Source organism: Brassica rapa, chromosome A03 (assembly GCF_000309985.2).
Source record: "Brassica rapa cultivar Chiifu-401-42 chromosome A03, CAAS_Brap_v3.01, whole genome shotgun sequence".
Classification (NCBI taxonomy): Eukaryota; Viridiplantae; Streptophyta; class Magnoliopsida; order Brassicales; family Brassicaceae; genus Brassica; species Brassica rapa.
Genome location: NC_024797.2, coordinates 21,086,176 through 21,108,506, shown reverse-complemented (window position 1 = coordinate 21,108,506; position 22,331 = coordinate 21,086,176). Strand labels below are relative to the sequence as shown.

At 31.6% G+C, this 22,331-nt stretch overlaps 6 protein-coding genes across 6 annotated transcripts; 3 read left to right on the top strand and 3 right to left on the bottom strand.

Moving 5' to 3' along the window:
• The first annotated feature begins 1,508 nt into the window (after nt 1-1,508).
• Nucleotides 1,509-2,927, top strand: LOC103860339 (autophagy-related protein 8d). Its single transcript, XM_009137928.3, has 5 exons — nt 1,509-1,669; nt 2,094-2,149; nt 2,238-2,290; nt 2,400-2,518; nt 2,618-2,927. The coding sequence occupies exons 1-5, from the start codon at nt 1,633-1,635 to the stop codon at nt 2,710-2,712; spliced, it is 360 nt and encodes a 119-aa protein (XP_009136176.1). The 5' UTR covers nt 1,509-1,632; the 3' UTR covers nt 2,713-2,927.
• A 232-nt stretch (nt 2,928-3,159) lies between these two features.
• On the top strand, nt 3,160-3,916 carry LOC103860336 (protein PROTON GRADIENT REGULATION 5, chloroplastic). Its single transcript, XM_009137926.3, has 2 exons — nt 3,160-3,521; nt 3,610-3,916. The coding sequence occupies exons 1-2, from the start codon at nt 3,231-3,233 to the stop codon at nt 3,712-3,714; spliced, it is 396 nt and encodes a 131-aa protein (XP_009136174.1). The 5' UTR covers nt 3,160-3,230; the 3' UTR covers nt 3,715-3,916.
• LOC103860337 (TLD domain-containing protein 2) lies at nt 3,875-6,151 on the bottom strand. Its single transcript, XM_009137927.3, has 8 exons — nt 5,843-6,151; nt 5,427-5,722; nt 5,253-5,325; nt 5,082-5,162; nt 4,946-5,009; nt 4,399-4,486; nt 4,230-4,314; nt 3,875-4,146 (listed from the first exon to the last, which is right to left on the bottom strand). Exons 1-8 carry the CDS (start codon nt 6,083-6,085, stop codon nt 4,105-4,107), a joined length of 972 nt encoding a protein of 323 aa, XP_009136175.1. The 5' UTR covers nt 6,086-6,151; the 3' UTR covers nt 3,875-4,104.
• A 6,955-nt stretch (nt 6,152-13,106) lies between these two features.
• LOC103860335 (glycine-rich protein 3 short isoform) lies at nt 13,107-14,301 on the bottom strand. Its single transcript, XM_009137925.3, has 2 exons — nt 14,068-14,301; nt 13,107-13,670 (listed from the first exon to the last, which is right to left on the bottom strand). Exons 1-2 carry the CDS (start codon nt 14,252-14,254, stop codon nt 13,393-13,395), a joined length of 465 nt encoding a protein of 154 aa, XP_009136173.2. The 5' UTR covers nt 14,255-14,301; the 3' UTR covers nt 13,107-13,392.
• Nucleotides 14,302-17,483: 3,182 nt separating this feature from the next.
• LOC103860334 (glycine-rich protein 3) lies at nt 17,484-18,780 on the top strand. Its single transcript, XM_009137924.3, has 2 exons — nt 17,484-17,742; nt 18,222-18,780. Exons 1-2 carry the CDS (start codon nt 17,655-17,657, stop codon nt 18,536-18,538), a joined length of 405 nt encoding a protein of 134 aa, XP_009136172.2. The 5' UTR covers nt 17,484-17,654; the 3' UTR covers nt 18,539-18,780.
• Nucleotides 18,781-20,776: 1,996 nt separating this feature from the next.
• Nucleotides 20,777-22,009, bottom strand: LOC103860333 (cold and drought-regulated protein CORA). The gene is made up of 2 exons (XM_009137923.3): nt 21,544-22,009; nt 20,777-21,187 (listed from the first exon to the last, which is right to left on the bottom strand). The coding sequence occupies exons 1-2, from the start codon at nt 21,644-21,646 to the stop codon at nt 20,916-20,918; spliced, it is 375 nt and encodes a 124-aa protein (XP_009136171.2). The 5' UTR covers nt 21,647-22,009; the 3' UTR covers nt 20,777-20,915.
• Between the last annotated feature and the right edge of the window lie 322 nt (nt 22,010-22,331).

Below are 22,331 nucleotides of genomic sequence, written 5' to 3'. Positions count from 1 at the left end.
TTTCACGATAAAAAAAGTATGTTACGAAAGTAACCATTAATAGAATATCAAAGAACAAAAAAGAATAGAGATGTTTCTATCATCAAATAAAATAGTCAATCTAGAAAAGTTCAAAATTTTAAAATAAAAATAATCAAAAACAAAATATAAGCATGAAATAAAAGTTTTTCCACTTTTGCATAGGCAATAGTTGGTGTCCGTTAAAGTCATACTTCCCCTCCAATTAAACATGAAAATCTGTTCGTTTATTAATAGATGAAAAATTGTCAAAACTGTTCAGACAAAATTTTAAAAATGTATTTGGTAAAATGTATCTTCGTTAATATGTGAAAACCGCATTTGATGTTTAAGAAGGTAACCTCTTGAAAAAAAGTAATCTTAGCTGGCAAAACAAATTAGGGTATGTCTGGTTCAAACATGCTGGTTGCGGTTGAACTTGCGAGAGTTTGCGGATACGGATGGTTGTAGTTTCTAACAATTTTAAAAAATTCATATGACTGGTTATGCGGTTAGAAATTTGTGCATTTGCAGAATACTTATGACTAGTTAACTACCAAATGCAGCAGCGGTTAAATAATAAATTAACAATATTTATATTTTTATATAATTATATAAGAGAAAAAGACTAGAATAGCACCAAACCAAGTTTTTGTTTCCAAAGTAGCACTCAAGGCTCAAAATCACAAAAATAGGTTTTATTAAAGAGGTAATGTACACTTATACCCCTAGGGTTAATTAATCCAAACCTTAGGGTTTAGAGTTAAGGGGTGGGGTTTTGGAATTAGGGTTTAAAATTTTATAAATAATAAATAATAAAATAAAAAATAAAAAATAAAAATTTTAAAAACAATTTCAAAAAGTATTTTTAAAATTATAAAAGAAAATCTGAAAAAAAATAAATAAAAAATTTGAATTTTTTTTTAAAAAAATTATAAAAATTTCGAATCTGAAAACATATAATCTGAAACTATAAAAATTATAAAAATTTTTTTTATTTTTATTTATTTTAGTTTATTTATTTAATTTTAAACCAAGGGTATTATAGATATTTTACCTTTTAATGAATGTCATTTTTGTGACTTTCTCCTTCTAGTGCTATTTTTGAGCCATAAACTTCAAAATGTGCTATTATTGACAATTGCCCATTATATAATATCAAAATCATAATATTATAATAAATATAAAAATTATATTTAGAAAGTTATAGTTTTAAATTTTTAAAAATTATAGAAATTATCATATTAATTAAAATATGATAGATATATTTTAGTATTTTATAATTCTAATTTTAAAAATTTATTGAATTTTTTTTTGTATTTATATTGTTTTTTTAGAAAATAAAAAAAATTATCTTCCCACAACTGCAAATGCTAACTGGAACCAGCTTTTGAATTTATACGATTTAGAGCGGTTTGAATGATTATTGCAAAACGCCAACAACCGCTATCAACCGGAAAATCTGCGTTTGCGGGTGATAGCGGGAAACCAATTATATCCTTAATATATATATATATATGTAAAGACTATAAATAAGGTCAACTGCCTCGTTCGATATCCGAATTCGACGTTTAGCAAACCCTCCTTCTCAATCATCTTCTTCTCTCCCTCTCTCTCAGCGAAACGCGTGCAGTTATGGCGATCAGTTCCTTCAAGCAAGAGCATCCTCTCGGTTAGTTTCGCCTTTCCCCTTTTCATCTTCTGATTTAACCCTAATCGCCCAATCTCGGTGATCGTTGTATCTCATCCCTCGAGTTTTTAGCTAAATTTCGAAAATCTAGTTTGCCTTAATCTTAGAAACATGTCAATTCGAGTACCAGGTTTCGTCAATTTCAATTGCTTTTCGCATATGCATTGATTTAGAGCATACGATTGAAGATTGCACTTGTCTCTCCAATTCTCATATACAATACTAATCTCTGTCCATGTATTGGAACTAATCGATGATTAAAGATTATCAGATGCACTTGATTTGTTACATAGAAACGCCATATCAGTCTTTTGGATTAGTGTATACATAATCTTGATTGAAGCTCCATATTATTATCGATACTCTGTGTTCAAGTAGAATAATGATTGCTCTTAATATGTTACAGAGAAGAGACAAGCTGAAGCTTCTCGTATCAGGGACAAGTATCCAGATAGAATACCTGTATGTACTACCAGACTCTTCCTCATTTATCTTCTTCCAAGAAAGTTTCATACTTTGGCTTATTCTGTGCGTTTGATATGTTGTGCAGGTCATCGTGGAAAGAGCCGAGAAGAGTGATGTCCCTGATATTGATAAGAAAAAGTATGTTTCTTTTTTTTCGAAATTCTTGATTTCGTAGCTTATTGCTTAGGGATGTATATGCATGTTCTTGCTATGGCTTCCTGACTTGTGTCATGTGAAAAACTTTCAGGTACTTGGTCCCGGCTGATCTGACTGTTGGTCAGTTTGTTTATGTTGTGCGCAAGAGGATCAAGCTCAGTCCGGAGAAAGCCATCTTCATTTTCGTCAAGAACATTCTTCCACCTACTGGTTTGATTATTCCCTTATCATCTTCTTGTCCAATTACTTTTTTTTTTGTCAGTGGAAGCTAATAGTGGTAGTGTTATCATGTTTTTTTTTATATTGCAGCTGCTATAATGTCTGCCATTTATGAAGAGCACAAAGACGAAGATGGGTTTCTCTACATGAGTTACAGTGGCGAGAACACGTTCGGGATCTTCTAATGCGCTTGGAGCTACCAATATATCTCTGAACCTTGATGCATCGGTCTGCTATGTACATTCTTTCGATTTCTCTCTCTGTTTAGTTATGTCTGAAACTACGGAAGTTGCTTTGTTATGATGGAACATATATTCCATCTCTTGTACTCTTCGTTTTCTTGGTCTTGCTTTGCTTTGATGCTACTATTATTAATCGCATTCTAATTCTCTTTAAGTCATCTTTACAAATATCTTTCATTACTGTCACGTTGTAATATGTACATTGTGACAACAACTTGGCTAATTAAAACAATCCGCGTAAATTATGATTACAGAAGCCACTTGGCTCACACATTGACTAATCTGATTAAAGAGTGGAAAAGAAATAAAAAAATATAATCGGACGGTGGAGAAAGAGTGATGTAGCAAAACCACAATCATATTTGTGGCTATCGTTTCTCCATCCAAAACCAAAATAACACACAAACCTCATCTCTCCACCATTAGCAGTTTATCACAGAGAGAGAGAGGAGCTGATTCCTATGGCTGCTGCTTCACTTTCTGCGAATCAAGGTTTACTAGGAACTTCCTTCTATGGAGGTTGGGGGAGTTCAATCTCCGGCGAGGATTACCACACCATGCTCGCCAAGACAACTGCGCCACGGCAAAACTTTGCTAAACTCTCACGGAAACCCATCAGAGTACAGCCAATGATGAAGAATGTCAACGAAGGCAAAGGCTTGTTCGCTCCTCTAGTCGTTGTCACCAGGAACATAGTAGGCAAGAAGAGGTTCAATCAGCTTAGAGGCAAAGCCATTGCTTTACACTCTCAGGTTTAAAATTCATCATTCTCTAAATTAGATCTTGAAAACTTAGTGCAAAGAAGAAAGAATCAATAAGTTTGTATTTTGTTTTGTTTAGGTGATTACAGAGTTCTGCAAATCGATAGGAGCTGATGCAAAGCAGAGACAAGGATTGATTAGGCTTGCTAAGAAGAATGGAGAGAGGCTTGGCTTCCTCGCTTGAGATCCCTCCCTCTTCTTCTCGTCTCTGTATACAATCATCTTCTTCTTCTTCTTGTCTCCTGTCTAGATGTATTTTTTCCAAACCTCTTTGAAAACATAAACTGCCATTCTCATTCTCAAAGTTATCTGCATCACTCTCTGAGATGATATTACTCTTTGAAACCCACATTAATCTTATATGTATAAAACAAAAAAATTACACTTTTGTTCTCAGAAAAATAAAATGTCAGAGCTGAATAGTATTCTTGGTAACACAGATACAATCATGTAAAACTCTGGAAACTGTCTTTAAGCCTAATCATAACTTTGAAACAATTAACAGATACAAAAAGATGGGTAAGCTTTCTTTTTGAGATAATATCAATTCTCGTCAAAGAAAGAATCTCCAGGATCAGGAGGAGAGGTACTGAGACGCATGCGCAAATCCCCACAGCTGCAGATTTTTAACAACATGAACATGAATTGCTTTACTTCAAGATTCATTGTATAATTATTATGTAGAACTTGATATGTTACCTCGACATTCTTCAATTCAAACTCTGCGCTGCTAGCTAAGCATTCGTTGCCAAATGTTTCAGAAGGTCCACTTGTTGCTTTCAACCTTGTTCAAGTAGAAACATAAAAAAAAAAACGATTAAAAATGGGAGTTTTCAAAATAAGATGGAGCAACAAGAATGTGCCTTACAAATCTTCGTCTAAACATAGGGCAAAGCTTCCTCCACCTCCAAAAGCCAAAAACTCATTCATACACATGTAGTAATATCGGTTGGCACCTGCACAAAATTTAACCAAGAAGGTCACTTGAGTACATATCCTTGAGGGGCTTCACTTTCTAGTTCAGGGATGATCATACATAAATTACATGAAGAGCTCTTCTAAATAACAGAAAGATTTCAACTTCCACAACATACCCTTAACAAGTTACTTGCCCCTTCCATCATCTACTATACAAAGTCTATCTTCCTTCTTTCATTAGATGGTTTTATAGCAACAATTAAACTACCTAGAACAAGTGTGGATCAAGTTTCTGAAAGAACCCAACGAAGTTCTCATGAGGAACAATTTTGAACCAATATTCAGAATATTGCCATGACAGTGGGAGAGACTTGACACTTTGAGCATTCTACTCAAATTTCACTTTACCATATTCTCCCTCTCTCATATTATCTTTTCCTCTACCTATGCGTGGTGACAATATATAGTTCATAAGAAAACAGAAGAAGAAATAGTACCGGTAGGTCTAAATATGCGAGGTTGACCATAAATAGTTGTGAACAAAAATGTCTGGCTTGTACCCTAAATCATCAAAACAACATGTGAGAGAATCAGCAATTTGAATATAAACATCACAACAAGTAGTAAGCATGCCTGATATTTCCTCTTAGGAGTAGTTGTTAACGGACATTCCAGCATAGCACCAAAAACCGCACCTTGTTTGTCTCCAGCAACCTACACCATTACCCCCCCCAATCATCACATCTCTCCTATTCAACATTTTTTTTTCAGAATGTATCTAAGAGGGCATGGCAGCAAACAAACCAGCAAACAAGGACCAGGAAGCTCAGCACTTTTACGCAGAAGCGTACGAAGCGATATCCCATGCTTCAACGTACTGCCCTTCATCCGAATTAAAAGTAGTTAATAACCAAAAAAAAAAAAAACAAATCTCTCTTATTCCAACAAAGTAAACATCATTATCTTTTTTTTGTTTACCTGTATACCAAGACCCATTTGCATCCTCTAACGATATTAGGAAGACACGCGTGCAAGAACTCGCACAAGTCAGGAGAGATAAAAGCAGAGCTCTCTGTTAACTCCTTCATCTCTCCTTCGTAGTCATCATTACCGACCGTTGTCGAAGAAGCTTGGTTCTTTTTGCAATTCTCAACAGACTCGTAGCTGTCTGTTCTAATTGGAGGAGGAGGAGGTGGTGGTGATTCAGATTCGGTGTCTTCGTTCTCGTTTCGAGCACCAAATGAGAAATAGGAAGTAAACGATTTCCCTGAAGCCTACACCATACGCATTCAAACGAAACGCATAAGCAATTGAGACAATGATCTTTTGGATTCGATCGAGATCCAAATCAGAGGACAATAGAGAGATGATCGAGAGACGTGAAGGAGATATACCTTGGGAGAATCGGTGAGGGAATGGCGAGGAGATGCAGATTGGGAAGGGGAATCGGCGAAGAGATTCGAAAGCTTCTGGGAGACTTTGTCCTTTAGAGCGTGCATTGCGATGATCAGAGACAGACGACTTTTGTCGGAGATGATGGATGGTGTGTCCAGATGCGGAGAGAATTGTCGGTGGTGTGGGGAAAGGAAAGGAGAGGAAGAAAAGAGGGTGAGACAGAGAGAGAACCTGACTCGCATGAGTCTCGGAGATGACAGCTCTAAAAAAAAAAAAAAAAAAGAGAAGACTCGAGTCAAACATTAATTAATCAAAAACAGAACAGACGATAACTAAAAAGAGGAAACTGAAGTAATTTGCATTCGTATAATGATAAATTTTGTTATAAAAAAACTTTATAAAACCATTAGACACTTGATCTTAATTGATATAATTACGATTGATTACATTAGAATAAATGAAAAATTTGCGGATCTATTTACTAAAGATTTGTCACGATATCAAGTTGTTAAATCACCGACGGAGACATTTGTTGGAAAAATTAGATTTTGGGCACGATGTAATCGTCACCTTGAGTACCAAATTATTTTTCAGACTATTCACATATATTTGGTTTGATAGATTTATTTTTGGTTTTGGGAAATATAATTACCATTGTTATAGCTTGGGAATAAGAATGCTCTGAAACCATCATATTACGGAATGTTTAAAAATTGAAGAAAAAAAAATTATTGTCAAATTTATGATTCTTCATTATCAATGTATTTTGATATTATAATTATAATTATGATTTATTTTCTTATTATTTTTTACAAACAGATGTTATCATTTAGTAAATTAAGGTTCCTACAAATATTCCATTTTGTCACAATATCCTTGATTATTACATGAAGATCGGTTTATTTTGGTTAGATAAAGGAATGTTAAAGACAAAAACATCACTAGTAAAGATTTTTAGTGATAAATTTAATTTCAATAGCATGTTATATCAATTACTATGAAATGGAAGTTTTTAAAAAAAAATTCCAAAAATATATTTTTATGTTTCTTATGAATAATATATAAATATTAAAAAAATTGGACTTAGTGAAATACAAATCGATAACTGAAAATGATGCTTCTACAATAATGATTTAATGAGTTTTCAATACTACCTTACAATCATAAAAATGCATATTTTTCCAGTTCGCTAAAATGTCACTTTAACATATTTTCACATGGACTAAGAAAAATAAAATACATTAGTGTATCTTTATTTAATGTACATATTTAAATAAAAAGAATTTAAATAAAATTTGTTGATAAGTTAAAAAGATAAAATAAATTGTATATATTACATTAAAAATATGGAATAACACTTTTTGAAACAATAAACAATCGTATAATAACACTTTAAAAGAATAGAAAGAGTATGTTTGAAAAAATTGTTTCAGACAATACGTTTTTGTATTTTTGATATATATTTGATAAAATAATGATGATGACTTATAAATTTCAAAAAATAATTGCATTTATTGAATTAATAATTGGTTTAGAGTTATGAAAAATATATAATTACTAAAATTATGCATTCTGTATTAAAATTTAATATAATTATTACTATGTGAAAATTCTAAAACATTTATTATTTTGAAACAGAAAATAGGATATGTGAAAACACTAAAAATCTATCTTTTAAAAATGAGTTAGTAATTATTTGACGAGATTTAATTTATGAACCAATAAAATGTAAGTTCATAAAAGTGTATACCTACCGATAAATAAATTATAAATCTAATAGAGTTGGCTTGATAAGAAAAAGAAATCTATAGAGTTGGCATGTGTATCAAATTGTTGCCGCATGTATGTCGGAGATGATGAATCGATTGTAGGCTTTTAATATCTTTTGATAATTCGTAGATCCGATTTGGTTTGTGTGATTTTTATGCGTTTGGTGGTTTCGAGTTATTTGAACGTTTGGCTGAATGGGTCAGTTCCGGATTCGACTCTGCTGTTGACGGTGGCCATTAAGTCGTCGTGGCGCAGGCTATGGTACCGGAGGAAGACGGGAGGCGTGCGTAGATCGTGCGGCGCATCGCCCGCTAGGATTTCGTTTGGTTATGGACTTTGGGCCAAGTTGCTTTCTTTGGTGTAGGGCTTTTGTTTTTGGGCCTCCTTTTGTTGTAATGTATGTGTGGGCTTTGGTCCTTGGACTTTATCATAATAATAACATTCAGTTGGGAAAAAAAAAAGAGTTGGCATGTGTATTGAATGCTCAAACTACTCATGCTTGTTCATTAACTTGGGGTTTGACTATTAGCGCTATCTTCTCTAACAATAAATGCGGCATGCTATTTTTTTCTGCGTCTCTCCAGACCTAATAGAGTCAAATAGATTTCGCCCACTGACGCTATTATATAGGTCAGAGGTATCAATTTGACTTATATGAGTACGATATTTAAAGTCAAAAAGTAAACCAAAACACAGGATTAGAAATAAATAAACAAATATATATATATATATATATTTATCCGTTAAATTTGATTCAGTCCGTTATTTACTTCGGTTCGATCTGAAAAATTCAGATATCCGTAAAATTTCGGAGCAAATCAAATACTAAAAATCAATCTCTATTATTAAAAGAGAAGTACCAATATAAATTACCCCTTAGTTTTCAAAGTTATTTACATTTGAATGCCACTGAAATAATAAATTTACCTACCTTTTAGTATTCTTGTCTTTTATAGTTTAATTAATGCATTTTCCTAAAATAAAGTATAACAAATTATGTTTATTTATTTAAAAAATGTTTCCTATAATCTAGGTAAACAATAAATTATAACAAGATTTTATTATAACAAGATTTTAATCAATGTCAAAAATATAACAAGATTTTATTATTACGGGGGTGATTATTTTTATTTTGGTATATTAACGACGTCTAAAAAACATAAAAGTGTTATAAAAATACATAATATAAACCACAAAATTTTAAATAAAATATTAAATTATTTAATCGTATAAATCAAATATAAAAACAGATAACCATTTTATTTTACATTAAAATTTTGATCCATAAAAAATACATTTGCACGAACACACGAGTTATATTTTAAAAATATGGTTGTAACAGTTGACGGGTCAAAAAAATAAAATAAAATTATTCATTATAAATTCTAAAATGATTGTGTTTAGAAATATATTAAATAATTATTTAGTATATATATATATATATATAAATTTTAAAAACATATATTACCATTTATATAAGATAAATATTTTTTTTTGCAAACCAAAAATGAATACCCGCGCGAATGCGCGGGTCAAGCTCTAGTATTCGTTAAAAACAAAGCAAATCACAAATACTAAAATTTTAAGAACCGGATTTCCAATATGCTCTGACAGCTATATATATATTGACTAAATGTAGAGTTTCAAATGTATGAGTTTATATAATTGATATTTTAACATATAATTTAATAAATTTTAATCACAGTATTACTTATAAAAGTATTAAAATAAAAAAATAAAAGAAATTTTATGATATCTATAACTTTTTCTTAAGTTTCTTTCTTATAACTAATTTTAAAATTTACAAATATATAATTTTACTGCTTCTTTTATTTCTTATTTTATATATCATGTAAAAATATTTAAAGAAAAATTGTATCTTCATTTTTTCTAGATTATTTGTATTAACTAAAACAAAATGATATATCTGTAACTATTCGTAAATATCCGTAAATATTTACATATTTTTTGGATATTCAGTTATTCCAGAGCAAAGTAAATCGAAAAATTTGATATCCGTAACATACGAAACAAATCACAAATATCTCCAAAAACCCGGATATCCAATCCGTGTCAAGCCCTAATATATTGTAGAAATATTGGAGGTACTTTTTGTGCACTTAACCATATTTTGTTTGTTTGTTTGATATCTCAACAAATTTCCCCTAATTTTTTTACAATATGTACCATAATGTCTTTAATTTGTATTTATTTATTTCATTTCTTAAAATTTATTTGCTTTATGTTCTTCATCACATAATAATCAAATTAGGCATTCAACTGAAAATATATATATTTTTATATATAACATTCTACACATATATTTCTATTTCATATGTGTATCATTTCCTTTTCAACTGTATATTTTTCTCTTATGATTCCATTTCAAATCTATGATATATTTTTATCTGTTTATATCAGATTATGATAGTTTAGAATGTATTCAATCATTCAAATCAAGATTGATAACAACGAGTTTTGTCTACACAGAACTTTAATTTATTTCTCTATTTAATTATATTTTATTTTTAAATTATCAATATCTAACTTACAGAAAACTAGACAAATATTATGAATTTTTTTATTTATAGCTAGATGGGTAAAACATGAAAATATTTTTGGTTATTGGATTATATATACACGATTAACATATATATCCTACTATATAAAAAAGACTAATTTAGAGCTCAATTAGAGGTGCCACATAGGATGAAATATTCTCATCCAATCATACTTCCACATCATTACGAATTTAACAACCCTAATAATAATACTAATACTAATCCTTTGGCCCAACACCAGCATAATCCAATATCTTTGAAATCTGTTTTGATAACAAGATTGTCCTTCTTCTTTGAACTTCATGGATTCAAATTTATAATGTGTCTTAATAATCAATAAGACCATTGAATATAGATCCAGGGATATAGATTAAAAATGTTTATGTTTGAAATTATATACCGTATGACACGCATGTATCGCAGTTACCGACGAAGCAAACAATTGTTTTTTAAAAGCACTATTATTAAAAAAATATGTATGAACTTTACAATAAATAATACATATATGAACCAGAAAATCTATAGTGGTAAAAATCCCTATTTGTTTTACTAATTCAAGTCAATACTATTAAATTAGGAACATGTCCAGTTAATAAAAGTTGTGTCCAACTTAAAGAAATCTAATTACATTTAGAAACTACATTTATATTCTATATATTTTGTAACCCCTGCAAATATATATTTTTAAATTAGTCTAAAATATGCCAACAAATTTAACTTCTAATGCATAAAAATATAAAGATGATGTTGTGAGATAAGAATGTACACACAAAATTTCAAATAAAAGAATTGACAAATTACATAATTTTTTAAAAAATATTTTATATAATAACTTAATAATATAAATCATAATCAAAAATACTATTCGTATCACATTTTTATTAACCGAAAAAACTCGTGCTTTCGAAGCGCGGATCAAAATATAGACTAATATAGCTCCTAATATTTACTTTAAAATTAAAATTCTCAAAAAAAAAAAAAGATTATAGACATCTACCAAGTCTGTTTAAACTATATAGTGGTTTGTTCTTGCACCAGAATCTTGGTTATACAATTCAAAACCTATTATGTTGTTTTGTTACTTTTCTCCTTAAAACAAAGACAAAGAGTAATGAACAAAGAAAAATTATGAACTTTTATTATCAGATTGTTTTTTTTTCTCTCTCGCTTCAATTTGATGACTGTAACTAATTATTTCAATTCACACAAGACTTTCAAATTTTAAACGTATCACATTAAATATAAAAATCTTCAACATATTATAATACCTAAATGTTCTTCTCGATAGACAATAATATCAGAAAGGCAAGTAGCACATCTCCTGCCACAATCAACGGCTGCACTGAAAGTTCAAAAAAATATTTTGTCTCATCAATACAAATCAACAAAATATACGAATACATTCAGTAACATTGCAAATTTGATACAAACCGGTTAACAACCTCAGCTCCACATAACATTCACATCATCTTCCACTCCGAAATTTGCAACGAGAAGAAAGGCGGAGACAACTATTACGTGTAAGTTACTCAATCAGTGGATTTCCACATTTCAAGATCTCTCTCTTTCGCTGACTCATTTTCTAATTATTTCTTTCGTCAAAGGGTCGTTTTCCTCAACACGATGGTAAAATCAAACCACAATTATCCTCCACCTGCTGGAGGTAAATCAAAATTACGATTTTACTGTGCGTTTATAGACTTCTCGAACACATACGAACCCAATCACCCCTCTATGGAATCCAAGAAATCAATTGTCCAAAATCCAGACAAAACATCTTAACTATTAAGTACAAAATCAAGAGTAGAGATAGTTTGATTTGGTAGGTATACTACGAAAATAACACAACAAAACCTTAATATTAAATTTTCGATCAATTTATCTGGTTTTTTAGTTCATAAGTTTTTTTCAAGGGGCCCTTTTTCAATGTAATTCATAAAATTTCTAATTAGTTTATTAATGGAAGACCTAAACACACTTTTAAAAGATTATTTCCAAATTCAAAACACCATAATGCTAAACAATATCTCAATTACGAAGTACTTTTACATATTTTTAATTTTCAACACGTTAATTTAATTTCCATTACTACAGAAAACCACTATACACAACCAAAAACATCAACTCCCTTCTACTTTTACATCTCTATCGATTGACTTCCAACTTCATTCGCATAAAAATAAATAATCAATCTTAAAAAAACTCAATGTCATATATTCCTTCTTATAATTGCTTTAAATCTATTTTAACAACAATCAGAAATAGCCACAACTATGGTCATACACAAATTTTAACTTCACCCAATATCCGCGCGTAGCGCGGACACGATCCTAGTATTCTTAATGAAACATTAAATATTGATTGCTGGGTAAATTGTTTTGGAGGTAAACTTACATTTTCACAAACACTACTTAAAATACAATTTTTATATTGTAGTAACGACACTTTATAAAGATTTTTAAAAATTCTATATTGATTGTTAAATCATCTAATTAAATACATAAATGAATAACAAAAATGGAGAAATATATACACTAATTACAACAGTAAACATGAATTAGATCTACAACATATGGAATACTAAAATAAAAATCTAATCAATGTATATTGGAAGGGGTTGAATATTTGATGTTCTTATAGTATATTGCAGATTGAAATATATTATATCAACGTATTATAAGAGATCTAGCAGGTAGCAACTCATGTCGTTAAATCCATTACGTCAAGATATAATTATTGTAAGTTCTTTTGTAAAAAGATAAAACTATTGTAGAATTTGGCTGGGAAAAGATGCAATACCGCAAATGTTCAAAAGAAAAAGAGATGCAATACCTGCACAAAAGGAACACAAAAGAGAATGAGAGAACAGGGTCTCATAATATTAAGAAACTCTAATATATGATTAATATATTAAATAAAAGTAAGCTTTCAGTGATAACTGCATTTTAGATGCGTAGCATATTAATATATGATTCATATTCCATACATCAAACAAACTTTTTATCACACAAACATTTATTACAACACCACTCTTTTTTTGGTAATCTTATTATAACACCACATTAGAAAAAAAAAACTTCCATTTTCTTTTATCTTTATGACAAACTTTTCAAACCCTGGTACTTCACTATATATATCTTAATTGATTCTCGTTTATTTGACTTGAGACTTATACTTCACAACCATTGCAGCATGAGGAATCCAATATGCATGATTTTCTAGTGAGCTGGATCAGTACTCTCCGGCTGAGTTTGAACAGCCTCACCAGCATAAGCACAGCACCTAGAGCAGCCACCGTAGTAGCCTCTGTAGCAACAACCATAGCGACAGTATCCTCTTCCACGACCTCCGTATCCGCCCCTACCACCGTATCCACCACCGCGGTTTCCGCCATATCCGCCACCTCGGTTTCCCCCATATCCACCACCGGGGTATCCTCCGTACCCTCTTCCTGGATACCCTCCATACTGGTCAGTTTGCATTCCTTCTTCTCTCTCTGTTTCTCAAACCCAAAACATTTGTGAATACATATTCTTCTTGTTTTGAATCTAATCAATACAACAGTAAGGGGAACTCGTACTTATTTTACAAATTACTGAATAAACATGAGTGATTGGTGAAAAAAAGAAGAAACAAGGCAATAGTGATTTCTGATCACTTTTGACTCACTCGTCTTGAAGCACACCAAAATTTTCGGAAGGGTTCGAAATAGGTTTTTCTAATTCAAAGAAAAGTTTCTACATGCTGGAGATAAGAAGGTGAAAGGTATGACAAATCAAACTTCTAAAGTGACTTCAACTTTCATGAATATTCAAATGGCCTTACATGCTTGTTCCGATCATACGTATTCAAAAATAATAATTTTCTTAGGGTATAATGACATTTCTACATACCATTGTTCTTATTTTCTGCCGAGCTATCAGCTAGGTCCCTGGCTGCCACCTCAGAGGCAATGAGGATAACAACAATGAGACTTAAGAGAAGCAAAGATTTAGAAGCCATCGTAAGCAATCTCTCAAAACACCAATGATCTATCCAAAAGTAATAGCGAAGAAGGAGCTGGTGAGTATAGTGTCCCATGCAGAACCCCTATTTATAGGATGCATGCAAGGTGGGGTGTACTTGTAAGTAAATGCTACGTGTTAACAATCCACAAGAAAACAAGAAGTTAGATTTATCTTTAAAAAGTCAATTCAATAATATGAAAAGATGTCTAAAAAAAATAGATGTCAAATGGATAAGCACAAATTGGTATCGCAAGGGCCCATAGTACGGTTAGTTGTTGGATTGGTCATAATCTTTTACACTTCGCTAATTTTGGAGTTCATAATACGCGTCATAATTATGTATGATTTTGTCAACCATAGCAAACATGACACTCTTTATTTTTTTCTAACACTGGATTGTATCATTATATAATCTCTACTATAAATGATAATAAACTACCTGCAATATATTCATGGTCGTGCCTGAATTTCGTGAGTCCCCAAGCACAAAATATATTTTTGGCTCTCCAATTATTTATTTTGAAAAAAAATTAAAATTTATGTGGCAATGAGTTTGAAAGAGTTAAACTCACGGCCGTTTACAATATAGAACTGGACAAACACCGATAGAACTAATTACACTTTGGTGAAAATATTTGGCATTTATAATAATTATACACATCACGGCTCTAACCATATGCTTGGTCAGCTTGTAGTCATACATGAGTCAAAATATATGCAGTATTGATGAATAATTTCAAGGAAAATTTCACGATGTAGTTTCTATATATAGAACCATAGACATGGTGTAAAAGCCTTTGAACCTTGAATACTAGGCCAAAATACTTCTACATAACACTTTTTTAACAAATATATATATATATATATATATAAATTATATTATTTTAAATTTATTAAAGAAGGTACAAGAAAATTAGTAATAGTAAAAACGACGAAGAAAAACAAATATCATACTAAACAACCACTAAGAAAAGATTAGACGACAAAGATTTTGAAACTTAGGACCGAAAGAAACTGTCGTCGATACGTCAGTACAATATGACAACGGAACGAGAACGGTCCCAAGCAGTCATGATAGGTGGGAAGACATTTCAGTTGCCATAATAACCGCGAGAGAGGGGCGCCCTTCAGATTTAACCACTAATTTATTCAGACCGTAAACGCATAGCGAATCCACGAAAAATCAAGGTTACATTACGATTATGCGAGAGAAGAGTAAGCTAAAACAAAAGAGAGGTTTTTGTGTTTTGAACTTGTAAGAAACTAACCCATAGAATGTAAAAACGATGTAAATTAACTTCAGAGTGGGTACCTGAAACAATTGATAGACAGAAAATGCACTAAGAATCGTTTTCGATTCTCAAACAATGTGGTTAGATTAACCTATTTCTGCAGTCTAAACTGTATGTATTAGAATTTTAGAGACTAGATTTTCGTTGAATTCATATTGTAAAAATGTATAAAGATCGAGTTTGATTCATCAGATCGTGCATTGGTCCTATTGTCTTCGAAGTTGAGGATGATCCAATTAAATCACTTTAATTCCAAGGATTTTAGAAGGTGGATGGAAGAGGAAATATTAAGATCAATCATAACAGCTATGGAGTAGGAATATGCTTTGGAGTCGTGAATTAAGGCATATATCACATTATCAAATTACTTGGAATTCGGAAACAACATAACATACAACAATAAAAACTTGCCTTGATGTTACTAATCGATTTCCAATTGTGAAAAGACAGTAACAGTTTGTGGTGGCTTCATCAAAACAAAAATAAATATTGAATGTAAAAAGTTAAGATTTTCGACTGATATGCACCCTGCCAAGATACAAAAGGAAAAAGAAGAAGAATATATAAGCAACTTCCTGATTCATATGAAGCACCAAGTAAAACATAAGTGAATGATCAAAGACATCATCCTTCTGAATTTCATAAACTGCTGAGAAACCACACTCGTCGTTTCAATAAATCATTAAACCAACGAATGATACATAATTGAATTTCTTTATCCAAGTTAGAAATTCCTAACTTGGAAAATCAATATATATTTTTTAATGAGCGACGAGTCAATTTAAAAAAAGAGAGGAAGAGTTACTTTTGGAAGGAGAAAATGCTTTCATGTAAACAAACATATATCATATATGCTTTGTCATTATTTCTGAATTATAATAAACATTTAAAATATTTTCATTTATTTTCGAATGAAATTTATATTATAGCTTCCACTATTTTGTTTCTTGTTTTTGTCAAAAATTATAAGCTTATAACCTCGCTAAAAATATCTTGATTCAAATAAAATGATTTATATTATAATGCTTATTTTATTGTCGTTATAATAGTCGGTAAATTGAAATTATTTGCTGATTCAACAGTCAAATTATGAATTATGTCTCTCACATATATGTTTTTTTGTTAAATCCATAGCTAGATCTATCCATAGCTATCTTTCTTTTAAAAAACTTATTGCCAACACGGTTGTTTAGTCGAAGTTTCAACACCTTTTAACCGTGGGGATTAGGATCAAATCACCTAAAATCAGTTTTTCTAAATTTTGAGTGTTAAATCATGTATTAAGATGAAATTCGATGATTTCTGGACATAAACATAAAAAAAAAATGGAATACTGTAACAAATAGTGGAAACAAATTTGGAGGCAAAATTAGGGTTCTTCGTCAACAGAGGCTGAAGGAAGAAGATGGAGATATTTTGATAATCAACTAATGAGAAAATCAACGAGAAATTAACCTCTATTTGAACCAGACCTGTGATTGTTCAACAAGGGCATAACACTAGGACACGTTAGAATCACATGTTTTTAGTACATGTAATAATATATACATATACTTAAAAAAAAAAACTGATCTCTGTTTTTTTTCATTGGATATTAATTAGGTCTAACCCGAACGTACTATGATATCTAGCGAGTTTCTGAACAAGGGTTTGTACAATGCAAAAATTAATAATTGATTAACTACGTTGATCGACCCCAGACAGTGAGCTCATCCCTGGTCTCCAAACGATAACCTCTAAGGATGCGAATCCCAACCCAATACTTAAAATATGTCGGTTGAGATTGGAAGGACGATGAATAACCAATAAACTCTCCAATAATGTCCAGTACTATTTTTATATGACTATATTCGTGTGAATGCGCTGTGTTTAAGACGTTTTATAGAAAAATCTAAAAGACTAGTGGGGATTGCCATTTATGGGAGGTTCAAAATTATTAACAATGAATCCAACAACCAACCATAAAGTGGCCCGACGCCATTGATACTTATCTCCTTACAGTTTGCTTAGTATTTTCCATGACTTTTCATTTTGATATTAAATTCCCTCTTAGTTCTATTGGCCTAGAGTCATTTGACTTTTCTCATTTGCTCTGCCTCGTTTTCTTTAAATAGATGGCATACATGGTAACATTTCATTCATCACTTCTCCATACAACAAATAATTATAAACAATTTAAAAATGGCTTCCAAGGCATTAGTTTTGTTGGGTCTCTTTGCAGTTCTTTTCGTCATCTCAGAAGTTGCCGCGACATCCGAAGGGCAGTCAGGTACGTAAAACTCTTTTATATATTGAGTCTAAATAGATAAAAATTTGTGAGGCTAACTGAATTTGAACGTATATTGAATGTTGTAAATTTTACGTTTCTTTTCGTTGGAATCTTTACACAAAGCCCAAAATTATTGCAAGGATACTTGGATCCAACTATTTCGTTCCCTCTAAGTCAGGAAAGTTGGTTCGAACTACGATATTTTGACTTACTCAGGTCCAAACATATAAGTATGTAAGATGTAGTCAAGAAGTCTTATTATGCGTATCAGGACCATCTCAAACATTTAAAGCAAATTTTATATAGAAATTATATACAATGTTGTGTACCATATCTTTAAAGAAAAGTTATATATACTACGAATTTATATAGATGATTTAGAAAGATTTCAAGAGAAAATTTTAGAAATCCGGGAAAGGAATGCACATCTGCACGTGCTATAATAGTATTTTTGAAAATGTGCTGTTTTGGGTTTGCAGTGAAGTCAGAGAGTGAGGATACCTTACAACCTGACCATTCTGGTGGTGGTGGCCAAGGCTACAACGGAGGCGGAGGTTACAACGGAGGGGGAGGTTACAACGGAGGGGGAGGTTACAACGGAGGAGGACACAACGGAGGAGGATACAACGGAGGAGGACACCATGGAGGAGGAGGAGGCCGTGGAGGAGGAGGATACAACGGAGGAGGCCGTGGAGGAGGTTACTGCCGCCACGGCTGCTGCTACAGAGGTTACCGTGGCTGCTCAAGGTGTTGCTCATATGCCGGCGAAGCTGTTCAGACACAGCCTGGCCACTAAAAGTCGATACTGTATTCACCACCACCATATATGCAATTATGTGTCTTTATGAGTATACATAAACCATGCTGGTGTGTTTGTAATGGTGTAAGTCCCTCAAATATAGCAAGGCCAGGATAGAATAAGAGGCCAAATTATGAGAATAAAGTTTGATTATGTTATGTCTTTGCGTTTGAGTTGTAATCTTCGTGTCTGTCATAATAAAATCGTTTGTAGTTTATGAATTCACTTTTAGTTTTGTATATCGTGTTAGAACTCAGATTTTAAGACATGTTACTTATATATTTTTGGATAAGTTTCCAATAAATTCAACAAAATGACCGAATCATAAGAGTGATTGATGCATCGCTTCAAACACTATGGAATAATGTATTGGCACAAACACAGAGTTACTCCATGGCCCGAGATAGTTTGATGGTCACGAAATTCCAATTAACGATTCTAAATCTGTGAACCACTAGATTAATATTGTATCTCACACTTGAGAACCTAGAACAAGAACAGCTCAACGAACTTCTTTGAAACCAGTGGTTTCTATATTAACTTGTTTGATCAAAATGTGATTTTACAGTAAAAATATTTATCGGCTTCCACAGGTTAGTACAATGATATACTAAGAAACTAATTTGAGCAAAGAAATTCTTAAAGTAAAGAAAATGGATATCTGATTAATTGATAGCGGAATCAGCGAAAATTAAGGTATGTGATGTTGACTTTGTATATGGATGGTATATGAGGATACTGGTATAGGAGGATACTTCTAAAGTTTTTCTTTACTTTACTTCTAAAGTTTTTCTTTGTATTTCATTTGTAAAAGATCTCATATATCTCACTTTATGGAAGTTTTATGAATCAATCCCTTTCATTTGTGAAATCTCTTTTTTTTTTGTTCAAACATTTGTGAAATCTCTTTATCTTCTAAAGTCTCTTTTATATTTTGCGATCTCTTTTATCCATGATTGAGTATATCTATTTTGGATTAATGATTTTTAAGGAGAATCTATATGGTTTGGTAGATAGATTTGAGTTATATAGTGACATTTTTATTAGGTCACGATAATTATTGTCTACTTTCGGTTTTAATGCATGTTGCTGGTGTATACACCTAGATTTGATATATGGAAATTCATGTGCATGAATCATATGGTTACTTACCTGAATTGGAATGGATATGTTATATATATAGAATACTAATCCTATTTTTGATTTAAACTTTTGTTTGTAGACTAGATTATCAACTTGTTTGTTTCCCGGTGATTTTTTTCATTATGTTTGATTAAGATTTTCTGTTACAATCTATTTATATATTATATAATTGTAAAACAATTTGTCAAGTTTGATGTATTTATTGAGAACTAAATAGTTTTTAACAGTGTTACAAAAAAAAAAAAAAAAAAAATAGTTTTTAACTACAAATTTGTGACTACAATATTTGTGGCTACAATATTAGCCATAAACTTGTTAGGAGAGATTGCCACTAAAATTTGTAGCCTCTGAGCTATAGAAACACAGTAGCTTTTAAGTCTTCACTAGTTAGTAACATAATAAGTCACTGTTACAGTCTCACTATAGGCTACAGAAAATGATCTTGCGAATACCTTGCTAGTGTGCTATAGATTAGCTACAAATCCATTTAGCGTTGGCGCTGAGGCAATGTAATAGATCTATTGCTATCTGCTTCCTGTCTAATATTAGCTATAGATGTGTGCTATATAGCTACGTAATAATCAGAAATATTATAATAATTCTTGTAGTGATTAAACATGCTTGCAGCTTTGTGTTAATATATTTCTCTTACTTATGAAATATGATTTAGATTCAGTATCATAAATCAAATTGAGAAAATGAGATAGTGTTTTAAGTTCAGTGAAAAAATGTATGTGTCTTTAATTGATGAATGCTGAATAATGTGAGTCATGGCTTCCAACATTTAGTTTACATTGCTTATTATTACTTTCAGTTCACATTTAGTTTACATTGTAGTTACACAAAACTTAAGAGTACCTAGCTCGATGATGATATTTTCTTAAACGTAATAAAGAGATAAAATAGTTTTCCAAATGAGAAACCACAAATATTTTCATATATCACGTGTTATTTTATAATATTATTTATTTATTTTAATAGTTATATAAGATTATATTAAAATACTAATATAGTTTTTTAAAAAGATTATTAGCGCACTTTAGGGATGGAGATGGAGATGGTGTTGCGCAAATCACAACTCGAACACAGAGATATGACATTATGACATTTTATTCCCATAGTTTATTTTCTTAAACTTGAGTCACTTTATTACAAAAGCACCAAGTTTATTTTATCGTCATACACACACGTAAGTGCATACAAGACTTATATATAGATAGATTATGGATATTTAGTGACCGGACTGAGTCCGAATAACTTCTCCCCCGTGCCCCCCGTGTCCCCCATGGCCCCCGTGGCCTCCATGGCCCCCGTGGCCTCCATGGCCCCCGTGGCCACCTCCAAATCCATCAGGCTTAGTCTGAACAGCTTCTCCTCCGTGGCCACCTCTTCCTCCTTTGCCCCCGTGGCTTCCTCTTCCGCCGTAACCTCGTCCATTGCCTCCATGACCACCTCCGTATCCATCAGGGTGCACAGTTTCCTCACTTCCGGACTTCACCATGCCTGCCCCCAAAAACACCACATTATTTCAAAGATTTTTGTTTAGCACGTGCCTAGTGCTATGTACATTCGTCTCCTCATTTTGATGTTAAATTTCTAATAAAAGCTTTTAAATTTTGAATATAAATTGGAATTTCTATTTTTCAAAAAACAAAGAAACATAAAACTGATGTTCTGATAAAATCGCATCAGACTTCTAAAATATTTTGGGATATTCTAATACGTATATAACAAGGATTTGACATCGTAAGTTTGTTTCTACTTAGTATTTCTAAAAATAATATACCAACTTCCAAACATAAAACGAACAAAATAGGCTGACGAATTCTTTTTGGTTTCTATAAAATAGTTTAAGGTACCCGACTGCCTTGCAGATGCCGCGGCCATTTCTGAGACAACTAGAAGAAATGCAAAGAGACCTAACAGAAGCAAAGTCTTGGATGTCATTTTCTTTAACTGCATATATATAAGTTAGCACGCTCTTTATGGAGAAGAAGAGATGAATAAAATGTTACCCTGCATTCTCTCTATTTATAGAAAAAGGAGGAGGGGATGACAAAAGACGAATTAAGTAATCTATAGTGCAATAAAAAAGATGAATATTTCTAAAAAAAAAAGAAGATGAATGTTATTCTTTTATCAAACCATAAGCAGGCCCCGGTTTTAATCATTCCGGTAAAACAAATGAATGGGGCCTAAGATTTTTGGAAACCGATTTCTTTTGTTTATTGTTAGTAATATCATCTTTTGAAGAAGATAGGAATCCACAAAAGTTGTGAGACATTTTAAAGATAAAAACAAGTAAATCTTAAATATTATTGTTCTTTATTTTAATATATAAGAAAAGTAATAAAAATATTATTTTCTTTTAAATTTGCTTTTATGAATTATTCAGGTCCCAATTTTTATTTGAGTAAATTAGCTCAATATACAAAAAGAAGTGGGATACCATAGAGTTGAGGGAAAATGGTGATGATGGGGGGAAAAAAATTGGGGGGAAATAGGGTATGGAGTGCAAATAGGGTATATGTTGTGTGTAGGGAGTACAAATTCTCTTTTTATTTTTGTATTGGACCGTACGTGATATCTCAAGACCGGGACTGACCATAAGTATCCCCTATATATTAATAGAGAAACATTTAAAAAT